Consider the following 14226-nt stretch of genomic DNA (forward strand, 5'->3'; position numbering starts at 1 on the left):
TCCTCTTCAATTTTCTGCATTGTCCGTATAAAACATAATCATCAAAAAAAAGAAGTATTTTTTTTTATTAATAGGATATTTGCAAATCCTGATTTCGTCGAGTCTTTCCCAAATGAAAAGCATTCATTAATTTTTTTACAGAAAAAAAAAAAAAAAAGAAAAACGGTACAGATTGTGTATGATGACAGCATTTGGCCGCGGACAGGGAACTCCATATATCTATCTAGCCATTTCTTCATATATTTCTAAATTTCATAACTTGGTAAATACTTGCTAGTCTTGTTCATCAAACACGAATTGGAAAAATAGAACAGCTTTCGTAAGGTATAGTATGTGTCGAAAAGATCTACAGCCTGTAGAATAAGAAAATACATGTATATATATATATATATATTCTCCAGCTTGCCCTTCTGAGGGGTTACAATGTCTGATACTATATCAATACCATATATGGAAATTTCTGCCAATTGTCTGTGGCAATGGGCATCAAAACAATAGACATTTTGTAATCATATTCATACACTATGTAGTTATAGTAAACATATCACATCTTTTTTTAGTGGAAATATTATCAGGAAAGTTATATCCAAAGAATTTTATAAAAAAAAATGAAAGGGAAATCGTTGAAGTTGGAAAGATCATGATTACATATGGTATGAGAAAATTTGCAATATAACTGATAACAATATTTAAAAGAAATTTTGATAGCTGCCTGGATAAACAGACCTCAAGTATAAAAATCATGATTTATGTGACCTAACAAACACTAACCATGGCATTGCTGATATAGATGAGAGCACATGATAGCTTTGTATTAACAGGGACAAGACACTGTTTAATAGTAGCTGTTCATGATATGTAGGGATAACTATTCATCGATACATAATTTCATTATTTTCAAACATGAATAGTAAGGTGTTCCTTTACAGCAAGCGAAGTAATAAATATCATATAAACTGTGTCAACTTACTTCCCTTTGAAACAGTAATTGTACTTCTATTCTAACGACATGCTTAATAATAAACTGATATATTTAACTTTTTAATTCAATCAATATCATTATTTTGGGTTTCAGATGTATTCATTCAAAAACATACTCTGTTCCTGATCATTTGATATTACTTTAATCTGGTGAAACCATCATCTGTTCTGCTGTCCTGGGGTGGCGGTCTTTCTAAAAGCATTGAAATGTTCCAAGTACTGGTTGATAGTATCTGCTGGGGTATACAGAGAGTCCATTTTATTTTTGATATATGATGGTGGCATATCGGCTGCATTACCCACAATGCTCTGTAAAAGTTCTTTCATCATGTTCCAACAATCACTTGGAACTTGACAAGGACAATATTCAACCTGAAATAAAGCAAATATTTTTGTCGGAAAATGTCAAAACTTATCAAAATTACATTAAATCATAACTGCACTGTAATAATTTAATTTTTTTATAAATTAAAGTAGTAATGGACTTCTTGTCTTGGAAAAACAAAAAAAATATGTTCTGGAACAGATGATCACTGTTTATGATTTTATCCCCAACTTGCATAATTCTATTGACGAGAGATATTTTTGCAAAATCACTATGCCTGTGTTGATGGTGTTGGAATTATTTGTTTATGAGACAATATAAATACATATGTATATATTGGTTTAACACATACACGTATGTTAAAAAAGTATAAATTATACTAATAAAGTCTATACATTTACCACAGATCATTTAATTATTTTAGCAGAAAGGTTTTTAAATAAAGCCATGAAGCTTACCTCTATCAGCACTCCTTTGAAGTTTGCCACAAGGGACACAGAACCAATCTTAATGACAAAGTCGGCCAACTCATAACGCTGGCCGCGAGATTCTATTTTGAAACCTTTCCTCTGTTGGAAGAATGCTTCACGTCCTGACTTAGCCTGAGTCATTGTGTTCATAATTAAGTCAAAGAGCATATCCGACACTAACACAGTCCCCGTGTCCAGGACAGAAAAGCAAGTTGCTGGCTGCTCACTGTTGTGTAAGATGTGAATGGACCTTTGCTGAGCTGCCAGAAAAAAAAAATTCTTTTTTTTTTTTTCAAAAATATCAACCAATATTAACCTAATCCCATTTCTTTTAAATGTATACAATTAAATGAAAGTAGATCTAGGAGGAAAGCTAAAATCATTCTATCTTATTATTATAGGTTTATAATACTGTTGGACACCATATGACACAAAACTACTCACTACAATCATTACTGGTATGTTAAAATCAAATTAAATTTGTAAAAACCATGAGATGCTACCTTGTGACATATACAGCATCCTGAAAAAGTGAATGTCACAAAGGAATTTGTTTTGCTGTAGAAAGACAATTTTTATCACATCAATTAATTGGGTATATTACCGTTTTGAGCATGAGACTGGTAAGTTTCACAATCCACACAGAAATTGCCTGTCTTGGTCGCACCAATTACCTCCATCTGTTTTTGTAGACCGTCCACTACCTGCTGTCCACTCTTACCTTCAGGTATGTTGTATGCATAAACACTGCAATACACATATACATGTTTAACAGTAGTATACAAGTAAAATTTCAGTTAAATAAAGAAAACTCATATGGATAGACTAGAAACTGTTGACAATTGCACAGTAAAGATGACTAAATAAGGTGAACTTTGATAAAAATTCCTCCCTGAATTGGCCATTAGAGAGCTGACATAGGATTTCTAGACCCAGTATCGATGACCTTGACCCTTGAGATCTAATCCTGAAACTAACTTCTACATGATATTGTGGTCCTTTATATAAATGCGAAGCTTGGTCAAAATCCATTGAAATTGCTGGAGTGCTGACAAGGATTTATGTTGACCTTGACATTGCAACCCATCTAACATCAATTTTCCAAGATGCCATGCTCCTCCATAAAATGTGAAGTCTGATCAATCTATTTTGAAAAATGAAGCTGTTTTCTTGAGGAATGAAGCTGCTGAGTGCCGACAAGGATTTTCTTAAAATAGATACAATGACCTTGACCCTACAACTTTGAGACTTTAAATCATTCAAAATGTAACGCTCTTTACTCAGTGTATGATATTTTATCAAAATCCATCAAGAAATTAATTAAGCCATTTGTGCATTAACACGGTTTTTCTATAATTAGTAACAGTAACACTGACCCTACAATCTACATAAACTTGTCCAAGGTAATTATAAGTTCATAGTTTTCATATTTTATCAAACTTCCTCAAAAAAAATTCTTCTGAACTTACAACTCACTGGTGTAGGTCTTACAAGTATGCGTTATTGAAAGTCATGAATTTAAGTCAAATGCTTATAAAACAAGAATATCAGTGAAGCTGATGATTGCTTCCCAAATACAAATAATTGGACACAGAATTTCAATTATGGGTAATAACTTTGAAATCAAAGGGTTTCCGCCCCTGAAATTGGTACACTGTACATCCTCTTAGTATGATCAATGTATATACCAACTGTCATTATGCTAGTTTAAACGAGAGCAAGTTATGCTCTAGGCACCAATTTTTAATTATGGACAATAACTCCTATCATAATCCTTTCTTGACTGTTTATTTTATGTTTCAGACACTAAAGGATAGATAGAGAGATGGATAGACAAAAATAGTGGATAATATATGCTCCAAAGAAATATTTCTGGAAGCATGAAAATAACTAGATATGATAGAATTTGCTAACAAACTGAGATATCTTTATAATTTGGAAATAAAATTACCCCAAAATATGCTGTCTACATTTTACACTAATTGATACACCTTACCACTTTATCATGAGATGCAAAAGTTCAGTCAGTTGCACAACCTTGGATAAAGATCAAAGAAGCATGATACAATTAATATTTCCTATCCATGGTAGTTTATTTCCCAGAGCTGAGAAATTAACTTTACTGTGTTGCATCCTAAGGCAAGCACCCTCCCACATGTTGCTCAGTGAGGGTGTCACCAGCTACTACATACTCACAGACCCCACCTCAAAATCACCCTGGCTGTACATTATCACTTGGTGATAAACCCAAACAATTATACCACTGTTCTATCTTGCCATTTATTACAACAAAACTTTTTGCAGAAAAGTATGCTTAATGGTTAATTAACTGTAAACAAATAACATGTATTTAATTTTTTGTCCACAAATGAAGTTTATAACATAGATGTAAGTGCCTTTGCTCTGTTATTGTGTGATGTGAATTTGCCATTTGTTGTGATTATATATTATAATATATATCACATAACAAAAAATCTCTGTAATATGAAGATGTACAGGATTTCCAGTGTAACCTCACAAAACCAAGGCTGTTCCCAAAATTTTCTTTATAACATCAGAGTATACATTGTACTGTTTTACAGCTGTTAGTACTTTGTTATATTCCTGTGGTTCACAGACACTTCCTTATGCTCTTAAGAATATCAATATAAAAATATTATTCCACAACAGATATTAATGGTAATTACATGGTAATTTCATAAAGAGAAAACGAGCTCTCTGACACCACAAGCACCAAAATCAGAGACCAGACAGAATCACATTCCTTCCCATATTTATTGCCTTTATGTTTGATGATCCAAAGCTTGAAAGTAATAAGTAACAAATCAATATGCAGAATTGTATTTTGTTCTATTTTTGTGAGAGTGAGAAAAGTATTCTTTTCTGATAAAGAGTAACCTGCCTTATATGAATACAAACGTGTTACGAAAATTGCTGTGGAGCAACCTATATCTCATTTTAATTTGATAACATTGAGTTACACAGCTAAATTCAATGATACCATAATGTGTGCGTGATTTTCTTATTAATTTGAGGGGGACTTTTGTAAATTTCAATAATATTTTACATTCGAACTATATACATTACAAGATACCTTGTGTGATTTTGATTTACATTGTGAGCAAATATCCTGTTATCGGAGGTGCAATTTATGATCTACTTGTAATTATCATTATCAAGCAAACATTAGTGTGATGTATGTGAGAAAATCGAGTCTCATATAATCAATCAAGGCCTAATTACACCTTTGGATTTACATCAATACATCGACGAGGGATAAAACTAATGTAATTTGCTTTGTTTATGCAAGGATTTCTGTCCGGGACCTCTGCCCGATTCAGTGATTAAATGCTGCGCTCGTTTATGGTTTTGCGCCCATATATATATATGTGATCAGAAACCGGTGTATAGTGAAAGTAGAAGTACTTTAATGTAGTCACCCCCAGCTCCATGATATTCACACAGCCGTGCGACTTTATGTGTAAATATGTTTGATTTAAACGATCAGAGCAAATCACCCTGTTTCTTACCAGACGACACCCATCGTCCAAAATGCTGCTTTGAATCACACACAACAGACTTCAATGTTTTTGGTGTTTCTTTTTTTCATCAATAGAGAGCTCGCCGAAATGGTTGTTAAAAATCCGAGTTGAAATAACAAACGGAAGACTCATTCATATTTTTCTTTTGTTATTTTATACATCATAAATTAACGGCGTAACTTTACAGTGTATCAGATGTTCCGCTAGTACAATGCCATAACTTTAACTTTACTTACTATAACACAAAATTTTGATTGATATTTCATATTTTGCACACAAATATTAAAACTCCTAACCCTAAAAATACATCAATCCACCGGAAGTAAATAAAGCGCATGTCATACGTTTAGACCACGCTTTTTGCGGCACGAAATAAAGAAGGCTCTCCACAACAGCAATCATGACGGTAAATATCCAAATTCAAAACACACGCAATTGTGTAATGAGATATATCAACTAACGTTGCAATATCTGATGCTAAAATGGTTCATCATTTAGCAATGTACTGTATTACATGTCCGTAAGGACCCTGCATTGTAAACACAGAGAACCGGCTTAACAAGCAGACCTGTGGGAGGGGTGGGGGTAATATCAATATCACGACGTATTGAATAAATCCAGAAGAAATCTGCCAATTGTTTTCCTACAGTTATTTTGATTGTTTGTTATTGTAAATGTCAATGGTCATATCCAATAAGTTAGTGAAATCGGAAGATATGTTCTTAACATGTAACACACATGTAATCAAAATCTTGTGTTGATATTGTAATTGGTAAAGTTGTGAAGGTTTAAATTTTAATTGATCGTCGGTGATACACTTGTGTATTGTCTATCACACTCGCAAGCAGCATCTTCAAACTAAATATAGGTACACACATGTGTCAAACTGTCAATGGATAGTAAAATTGTCATGTCTTTGCCATTTTCCATATATGAAACTGGAACTTCAGACATTTAATGTATTGTGACCATATTAACTATGTGTCTTGTGATGTCACAAGTTTATTAAGGTTTTCAAGATATATAGTTTTCACAAGGTGTGAAAATTTGTCAGTGGGGCAGTGATGATATTTACATAATGTGACCAGGTGTGACGTATGGCCCATCAGGCATGGATTATAGCTTCTTTTTTCACCTGTGATTAACCTTTTTTGGTGATAGTTGGCAAAATGAAGTTATATTAAGTGTTGCCCACATGAAAATAAGTGACATTATCAGATGTTGGATTACATAGAATATATAGGGAAAAATCAGGTGTTTCAAGAAAATGTGATATTAACCAGAAAGTGACATTAAGTGGGTTCCATTGTAGTTTATATGATTTATTTGATGATGTTTATGGTGTAAATTGGTAATGGTACATACATAAATTGATAATATAAAGTACTTGTATATTATGTACATTTGATATGATTGTTCTTTCAGTCAACACTGCCAATGAACCCAAAGCCATTCTTGAATGGGCTTACAGGAAAACCAGTAATGGTCAAGCTAAAGTGGGGTATGGAATACAAGGGCTATCTGGTATCAGTTGATGGCTACATGAATTTACAGGTATGAAAAACAGAATGTGCATTAATATTACATTCAGAATAAAATGAGTTATAGGAGACAAACTATACACATGTACAATTGTCTTTAATCTTGGGAAACCTTACAAATTGTCAAAATATTAGTTAGTAATATGCGTGGCTTTCTGATTGATATGTGACTTATGAAAGAGTTTGGATACATTGAAAACATTTCTGAAGTTAACAGCTTTTGTAATGTAGATGATTAACTTTAATTGTGATTCAGATTAAAAGTGAACTTTGTAAGGTTTCATGTGTGACATTGAATAAGAAGTGGAAAGAATATTGAGTAAACGGTGGTGAGCTTGTGTTAACTGATAGATTCTTTTTTCAGCTGGCAAATACAGAAGAATTTATTGATGGTGCACTTACAGGAAATCTTGGTGAAGTGTTAATAAGGTAATGAAATCTTGGCTTCATCATTCAAGTTTAAAGTCAAAGACCAATCGAAAAAATAAAGGTTTCCTTCAACATGTTTGAAAAATCAGCAGTAGATAGGTAGACAACAACTTCTGTCTTAAATCATTTTATATGATTCATATAGGAGAAAGATCTTGACTTCTACAGTGCTTCTTTGGAAACCTCCTTAAAATTTAAAAAGTCACAAAATGTAAGGGTAAGTAGGATTACCAGAAACAGGAATTATTTTTTGCTTAGTCAAATTGTTGTGTCAGAATTGTCCAGTCACAATTTATCATTCCAGAAATATACCTTATATGTTTCTACAGTGGCCAGGAAATTCAAAAGGCATCATACAAGGAACAATTGGTTTCTAGGTCTGAACATTGTAGTTTTATCTTTTTTTTCAATGTTTCCAAAATGAAGGGATTGGACCTCGGACAAACCTGAAATAAATTGACCTAAAGAAAAGTCTCCATACATGTACATCACATTAAGTATTTCATTTGCTGTTGTAGGTGTAATAATGTGCTCTACATTAGAGGTGTTGAGGAAGAGGATGAAGAAGGGGAAATGAAGGACTAAATATTGATACTTTTCTAATCATGTATTGTTAACGGAGTGTACTCTCAGGTGCCAAGCAAGTAGACAAGTGCACCATACAGACAATGACTTCTGTAAAGAACTGGACTGAAAGCACATGTTATTTTATCAGTGATATAATAATAATGACAAGAATTGTGTGTGCTGGATCTAGATATATGATAGTATTATTCCACTGTGTAATAATCTTGTGGATCCACATATTATATGATGGTATGTGTTATTCCATTGTCATAATGTACTAGATCTGGGTATAACATAGCACATGTTGATCCAGGTGGTATAATAATGTTCATCAGAATCATGTGTTAAACATTACCACAAACCAGTACAGGTTACCAGCTCATTATCTTGAAAAGATGTTAATATTTTATGTCTAAAAATATCTAGTTGACAAGAATTTTGATATTATCCATAATATTACTACATGTACTTGAAATATGTACAAACATTTTTGTAAAAATGAAAGCTATAATTGGAGACCACTATTTCATAATTAGAAGGACTCAAAAAGGTGAAAATATTAAATTCATTAGGAAGGAGATGATTAGTAATTTTCACCTTGTCAGTTGAAAGAATGGGTTACCATAAAATAATGTAGATCTAAATGTTGTTGTGTTAACTTCCATCGATTGTCACTTTCATTACATTTTTGTTACTTCATTGTCATTTTATTTTGTCTTTTAATGAAAATAAAAAGTAACACTTTCAACTGTTTCATTGTCTATGTGATCAAGATCTTGACAGGTAGCGTATTGGGCCTCTATTGCTCATCTGGTTTATTTTGCAGAAATTGCTTAATTAAAACTAAAGGACAGCTATTTCAAAGACTTGCCACTATTTACCTTGGACGGCCCTGCCCCTCTGCCCTCAGGGGGGGGGGGGGCAAGATGCAGTTTAAACAAAACAAAGCTCTCTTCACACCAGGATGCTTCAGACCAAATTTGGGCAAAATTGAATTACTCCAATTAAAAGGATATTAAAGAATCAACTCTATTTCTTCTAGTGGGGCCTGCCTCTTGCAAAAGTGGACTGAGACTTAATGTTTATACAGAATTGATCCCATTACCAAGCATGCAAATTGGGACAGAATGCAGGCATTTCTACAGACGTGAAAGTATTTAACAAAATTTGCGCTAAGGAATCCCAATTACATCCCCTTTACCCTGGTATGTTTCTGACTAAATTTGGTCAAAATCCAATCATTCCTCCAGGAGGGTAGGATTTTACGTATTTCCTCTTATTTCCCATATTGGGCCCGACCTCTATCAGGCCGAGACCTACTGTTTATACAAAATTGATTCTTCCCACCTAAAAATGCTTCAGAGTAAATTGGGACTGAATACAGGCATCCCTTAAGAAGACAGATTTTTTAAAAAGAATATGCACTATTTTCCCTATTGGACTCTACAACTCCAAAGGGCAGAGACCATTATTTACTATACAAAATTTATTTCCCTCACGAAAGGATACTTAAATCAAATTTGGGAAATAGCCTTTCATTCCTACAAGAGGAGAACTTGCAAAATTTCCCCATTGTGGCCCTGTACCTCAGGCCCCTGAAAGGTGATATCCACCATTTATTCAAAATCTGGTCCCCTTCCCCTCCAAGGATGCCTCTAGCCATATTTGGTCAAAACTTCCTAGTCATTTATGACTAGTATTGATTTGCAGGAAAAGGTGACAGCTGACAGATGTGGTAGTATGGCATAAGCTATCCAGATCCAAATAAGTTCAGAGATCCTATGGACTAAGTCAGCTCTGATGTCTACTAGTTGGTCAGCAGAGAAACTAAAAGTTTAATTGTCTTAAGTTTCTTGAAATCATCAAAAGACCTGCATATTTGCAAAAAGTTTGCAAAACTATTTATGTATGAAAATGTGACATAATTACGATACCTTCAATATCTGGTTCTCAAAAGCGTTGGTCTCTTTCACGAATAATAAAGTTACAGGAATACTACCCTGCAAATTTCCTATGCGCCCATCCAGTTTTGATTCTGATCAGAAAAACTAAATGGCCAACAGCCAGCCATCATGAATTCTGATATAGATAGTTATTACTATTTCTTAAGAATTACCGAAATAGTATTTCTGAAACTTAAGAGGTAAGATGTACCCATGGTCCTATGTGGTGCCTGTTCAATTTTGGAAACAAAATGGTTAATAATGCAGTATTTAATTGTGAGCTCCCAGGTAGCAAGTGAGTTACCACATACATGTAACTGTAAAGAAATTATCACAACACATTATTTATAAAGATGGTTTCTAACCATTCATAGTTTTATTACACAATAAAATGTTGTATAACAAGTAAAAACACACACACAATGTGATACACATCTAACCTAGCAAGCACACGGTCATTTGTCATCATCTAGAATTCATGTTTCATCCCATGTTTTTCACACATATACTGTCAACTTCACTCGCTTCTAATGAAGGTTTGTCGCAGTCACTAGGACCAATCTGAAATTCAACAATACAAAATCTTATTGTTTGAAGATTGTTTAATTCACACTATACTTTTTAATCTATTTTCTGATGTTAAGCAAGATAAAGCACTAAGGAACATCAGACAACTTTTCAAAAGAATGTATCACAATTATTTATAAAACTATACAGCAAGCTTTGTTAAGTATATTTTCTTCAACATTCTTCCTTGGCTGGAACTTAATTGCGATATGTTGAATAAGCAATTAATATCTCGAGGCTCAAGATATGATTATCCAAAGCAGAATCACCATATAACTTATATATAATTCTTTAAAAGTTTGATCTTTTCCTTTCTTGTCTTTACCCTGTTTTCGCTCTAAATTATATCAATTGTGAACATTTCTCTTGAGAAATAGTGATAGTAATCTTTCACTGCCAAATCCAATATGGTCACCTGTGCCTTTATGTTTTTTTTCTGATCAGTCCCAAAATCTTAAGGGCGTAACAAGAGATCAAGGGTAAACTAGATATGAAATTTTAGAAAGATCAATCTAAAATATTCATTTTCACTTGTCAGCCATTTTGTCTATCAGTCTGAAATCAAACAGGCCTAACAAGGGACCATGGGGAAACTACAAATGAAATTTGAGAATAATTTCTTTAGTCCATCCAACTGTAAACAAACTTTCATTGTCAAAATCCAAATAGCCACTTGTCAGCCAATTTTCTATCAAATAGTCCCAAAATCAAACAGGCACAATTTGGGACCAAGGGGAACCAACATATAAAATTGGAGAAAGATCCATCACAGATTTCGAAAGAAATTGCAATAACAGACATTTATTATCAAATTCAAAGTTGGCTGTCTGTCAACTTTTTTGTTTTCCTGAATAATCCCAAAATCATAAGGTCATAAATAGGGAATAAAAGAAATCTACGTATGAAATCTTGGAATGATCTATCCTGTATTTCTCAAACAACATTTTTAAAGAACTATTTACAGATAGACCACGAATGAAGGATTATTTTGACAGCCAAACATTTGTTGATAAAAATCACAATATGAACCCAAGTCTTTAAATGATTCTTATCATATGACAGCAAATGCTAACATACCACTTCTTTTCACAATAAACAATATGTACATTAATTGCAATCAAGGTTTTTTTTAAATTTAAACAAAATATACCTACAAAAGATATACATATAAAAAATCTGATAGAAAAAGTGATTTGAATGATGAGATTTACTTTGATTCAGAGACAATGCAGCCCCATATATATTTCTATTAAACATTTTCTCCAAAAAACGTGATGTTACATGGCCTCACCAGATTTTCCTGAATCCGTTTGAGATAGATCTTCCTGCATGTTTTAGTTTGCAGCAAGTCGGGAAATCTCTCCAGCCAATTTATCAGCCTGGTTTGCTACCCCTTGCGCTGCAGATGCTGCCATTTCTGCTGCAGCAAGTTCCTCTGCTGCTGCCATGTCACGTGCAATGTAGATGGCTCCAAGAAACAGGCCCCAACTGAACACCAGTTTTCTGAAAAAGCATCATTTTATTGTTTAAACATGCAATGACAGAAAATGAAGAAACTAAGATATATTAATGTCCTGCAATTCAGGGTGGTTGGGTGGCACATTGGTAACACATTCACCTTTCACCTAGCTGTCCAGGGTTGGATTCCTGGAACAGACGTACAAAGGTAATATACTTGCTCTTGGATTCAACAGGCTGTGCACAATCCTGCATATGGGCAAGTTCTCTATTTGAGTGATAGTGACTTCTCTGAGAAATGAATTGGTTACTAATTTACCCAAATAAGGAATAACTTGTAATAATAATACAAACCTCTTAAAAGCATTATCAACAAAAATGGGTATCATCTTTTTAACATGGCCTTACAGCCAGTTTGACATTGTATTCACTGAAGAAATATTTATATCTGTTATCTAACTTTGTGCTATTCATTTATATCACAGACTTTGTTCACTATTGATTACTGTGTTTAACCATAGGGAGCATTTAGTGGAAATGTTATAGGTTATTTTTAGAAATTTTTCGTTGCAAATGTTAAAAAAGAAATGTATGTTAAAAGTATTCCTCATTTGAATAGGAATAACTGTAACTCAAATGAAGGACTATTATCAAAATGCAGCATTGGGTCACATCTGTATGAGAAAATGCACTGGAACTCATTACAAACAGTGTTTTTAACAGGTTGGACACAACCCTGCATATAGGTAGTAATTACAAATATAATCAGTAACTCAAGTGCAAGATTGTTTGAAATAGAAACACGAAAGTTTTTTTAAACAGGTGATGTAAAAAAAATGTCACCATTTTAAAAAGATCAAAGTGTGACAAATATATTTGCAGAAGTATAATCATTTCCATTGTTTAACTTCAAGCTCAATTGACGGAGACTTTGTACTCCACTGACCGCAGTGTACAGTCAATGGGGACATATAGCAGGGACGTATAATACGTCTCTGCATATAGCAAAAATGTCATGGTTGAACATGAATTTAATGTATCTGTATTCTATTTTCAGCAACACTATAATTAAAGGAGGTGATAAAGTTTATGACTGTAACACTTTCTTTGTGAAAATGTGCATTTATGATAATTTGGCCATGTCAAATATATGAAGCCCGTTTTAACGCAATATTTTCATGAAATTTTGTATTTCTAACTTAAATTATCCTGAATTTAAGTAACAAATTGATCGTCATTCAAATGCAGGACTATTACCGATATGGGGGATGATGCTGTACCTTTTCAAGGAGTCGATATCAAAATTCTAACCCACTCCCTCTTCCCCGTGCTCTCAACAGCTCAGGTACGGTTAAAGCTTACTAAACCTGTGTGGTAAGAACAGGGGTTTGTGACCATGTTTCTTGGGGTTTTAGAGGGAGGGGGCTTGTGCAAGATGGACTTTTCTGTATACTCAGATCACTGATCAATGCCATTTTGGTTAAAACACAGGTACCAGCCTCGTCGTTCAATACACTCACACTGACTGTACTGACCGAGGAGACTGGTGGGCGAATCCCTGTATAAATGTGCCGATGACGCTGTGGTCGTTGTCCTGATGAAGGACACCTTCAAGATTTTTTTGTCTGCGAAATTATTTGTACATTTGACAGTACATGTCACTGAAATATTCGCATTGTACCATTACCACACGTACTTCAATTCACTAGTACTTTACCGTATAAATGGATCGGAATAGCATTGCTTGATTCTGTTCTTAATGTTGGCCATGCTGTTTGTGAAAGCGCCTCACAAACTGCGAGGATGAGAAAGTGATCAAGATCGACCAAACGTTTCGTTGGACATTAACTAGTACGAGTATTCTCCCTTCGTTCGACAAACATTTAAGACATTACGAAGAGATCTACAAATTAATATGATAAATACATCGGAAATGAGTTTTCATTTTTACAAACTTCACGAGCAAAAATTAAATCTTTTTGCAGAGTTTCATAAAAAAAAAATCTATTTGAATTGGAAAAACAAAACTCAGAAAAGTTAACGATGCATCCCAACAGAACTACATTTAAATATCTACCTCAATTTTCCATATCGGGTCTGTCCCTTTGTACACACTGAGAAAATTGAATCCCTTTAACCCAACCATGCCTATTGATTAGAAACCAATCTTTGGGCCAAATCCACTCAGCGTCTCAATTTGTGAATGTTTAAGGAAATTACTAAAACCTATTGAAATATTACTTGGACTTTTACTCAAAGTGTGTGCGGGTTTTATCTTAATCAAAAATTGATTTCTTTCTGAAAGTTTCCAAAAGAAATAGCTCCTTCGAGTTCTTATTTCTAAGCACAAATGATGGTGCAATTGTGCTTTTTTATGCTTCCAGGTAATCTTGGACCATTTCA

At 33.7% G+C, this 14226-nt stretch overlaps 2 protein-coding genes and 1 long non-coding RNA gene across 3 annotated transcripts; 1 reads left to right on the forward strand and 2 right to left on the reverse strand.

The window, feature by feature from the left end:
- Nucleotides 1-101: 101 nt before the first annotated feature.
- LOC132550461 (mediator of RNA polymerase II transcription subunit 20-like) lies at nucleotides 102-5391 on the reverse strand. The gene is made up of 4 exons (XM_060214531.1): nucleotides 5307-5391; nucleotides 2381-2523; nucleotides 1765-2036; nucleotides 102-1353 (listed from the first exon to the last, which is right to left on the reverse strand). The coding sequence occupies exons 1-4, from the start codon at nucleotides 5318-5320 to the stop codon at nucleotides 1141-1143; spliced, it is 642 nt and encodes a 213-aa protein (XP_060070514.1). The 5' UTR covers nucleotides 5321-5391; the 3' UTR covers nucleotides 102-1140.
- Nucleotides 5392-5650: 259 nt separating this feature from the next.
- Nucleotides 5651-8603, forward strand: LOC132550430 (small nuclear ribonucleoprotein F). Its single transcript, XM_060214502.1, has 4 exons — nucleotides 5651-5724; nucleotides 6744-6872; nucleotides 7224-7288; nucleotides 7807-8603. Exons 1-4 carry the CDS (start codon nucleotides 5719-5721, stop codon nucleotides 7871-7873), a joined length of 267 nt encoding a protein of 88 aa, XP_060070485.1. The 5' UTR covers nucleotides 5651-5718; the 3' UTR covers nucleotides 7874-8603.
- A 1536-nt stretch (nucleotides 8604-10139) lies between these two features.
- On the reverse strand, nucleotides 10140-13630 carry LOC132550869 (uncharacterized). Its single transcript, XR_009554231.1, has 3 exons — nucleotides 13541-13630; nucleotides 11657-11868; nucleotides 10140-10359 (listed from the first exon to the last, which is right to left on the reverse strand). It is a non-coding gene; the product is annotated as an uncharacterized LOC132550869 (long non-coding RNA).
- Nucleotides 13631-14226: the final 596 nt, after the last annotated feature.

Source organism: Ylistrum balloti, unplaced genomic scaffold (assembly GCF_031769215.1).
Source record: "Ylistrum balloti isolate Yb309-2 unplaced genomic scaffold, AGI_CSIRO_Ybal_v1 Utg369624, whole genome shotgun sequence".
NCBI lineage: Eukaryota > Metazoa > Mollusca > Bivalvia > Pectinida > Pectinidae > Ylistrum > Ylistrum balloti.

What these genes read in the sequence shown, in the direction of transcription:
- LOC132550461 (XM_060214531.1), bottom strand. An exon ending in CCAGTCTCATGCTCAAAACG is followed by an intron (nt 2,037 to 2,380) that starts GTAATATACCCA and finishes TTTTTCTGGCAG; the next exon opens with CTCAGCAAAGGTCCATTCAC. An exon ending in TCAAAGGAGTGCTGATAGAG is followed by an intron (nt 1,354 to 1,764) that starts GTAAGCTTCATG and finishes GCTTTATTTCAG; the next exon opens with GTTGAATATTGTCCTTGTCA.
- LOC132550430 (XM_060214502.1), top strand. An exon ending in ATGGCTACATGAATTTACAG is followed by an intron (nt 6,873 to 7,223) that starts GTATGAAAAACA and finishes TTCTTTTTTCAG; the next exon opens with CTGGCAAATACAGAAGAATT. An exon ending in CTTGGTGAAGTGTTAATAAG is followed by an intron (nt 7,289 to 7,806) that starts GTAATGAAATCT and finishes TTGCTGTTGTAG; the next exon opens with GTGTAATAATGTGCTCTACA.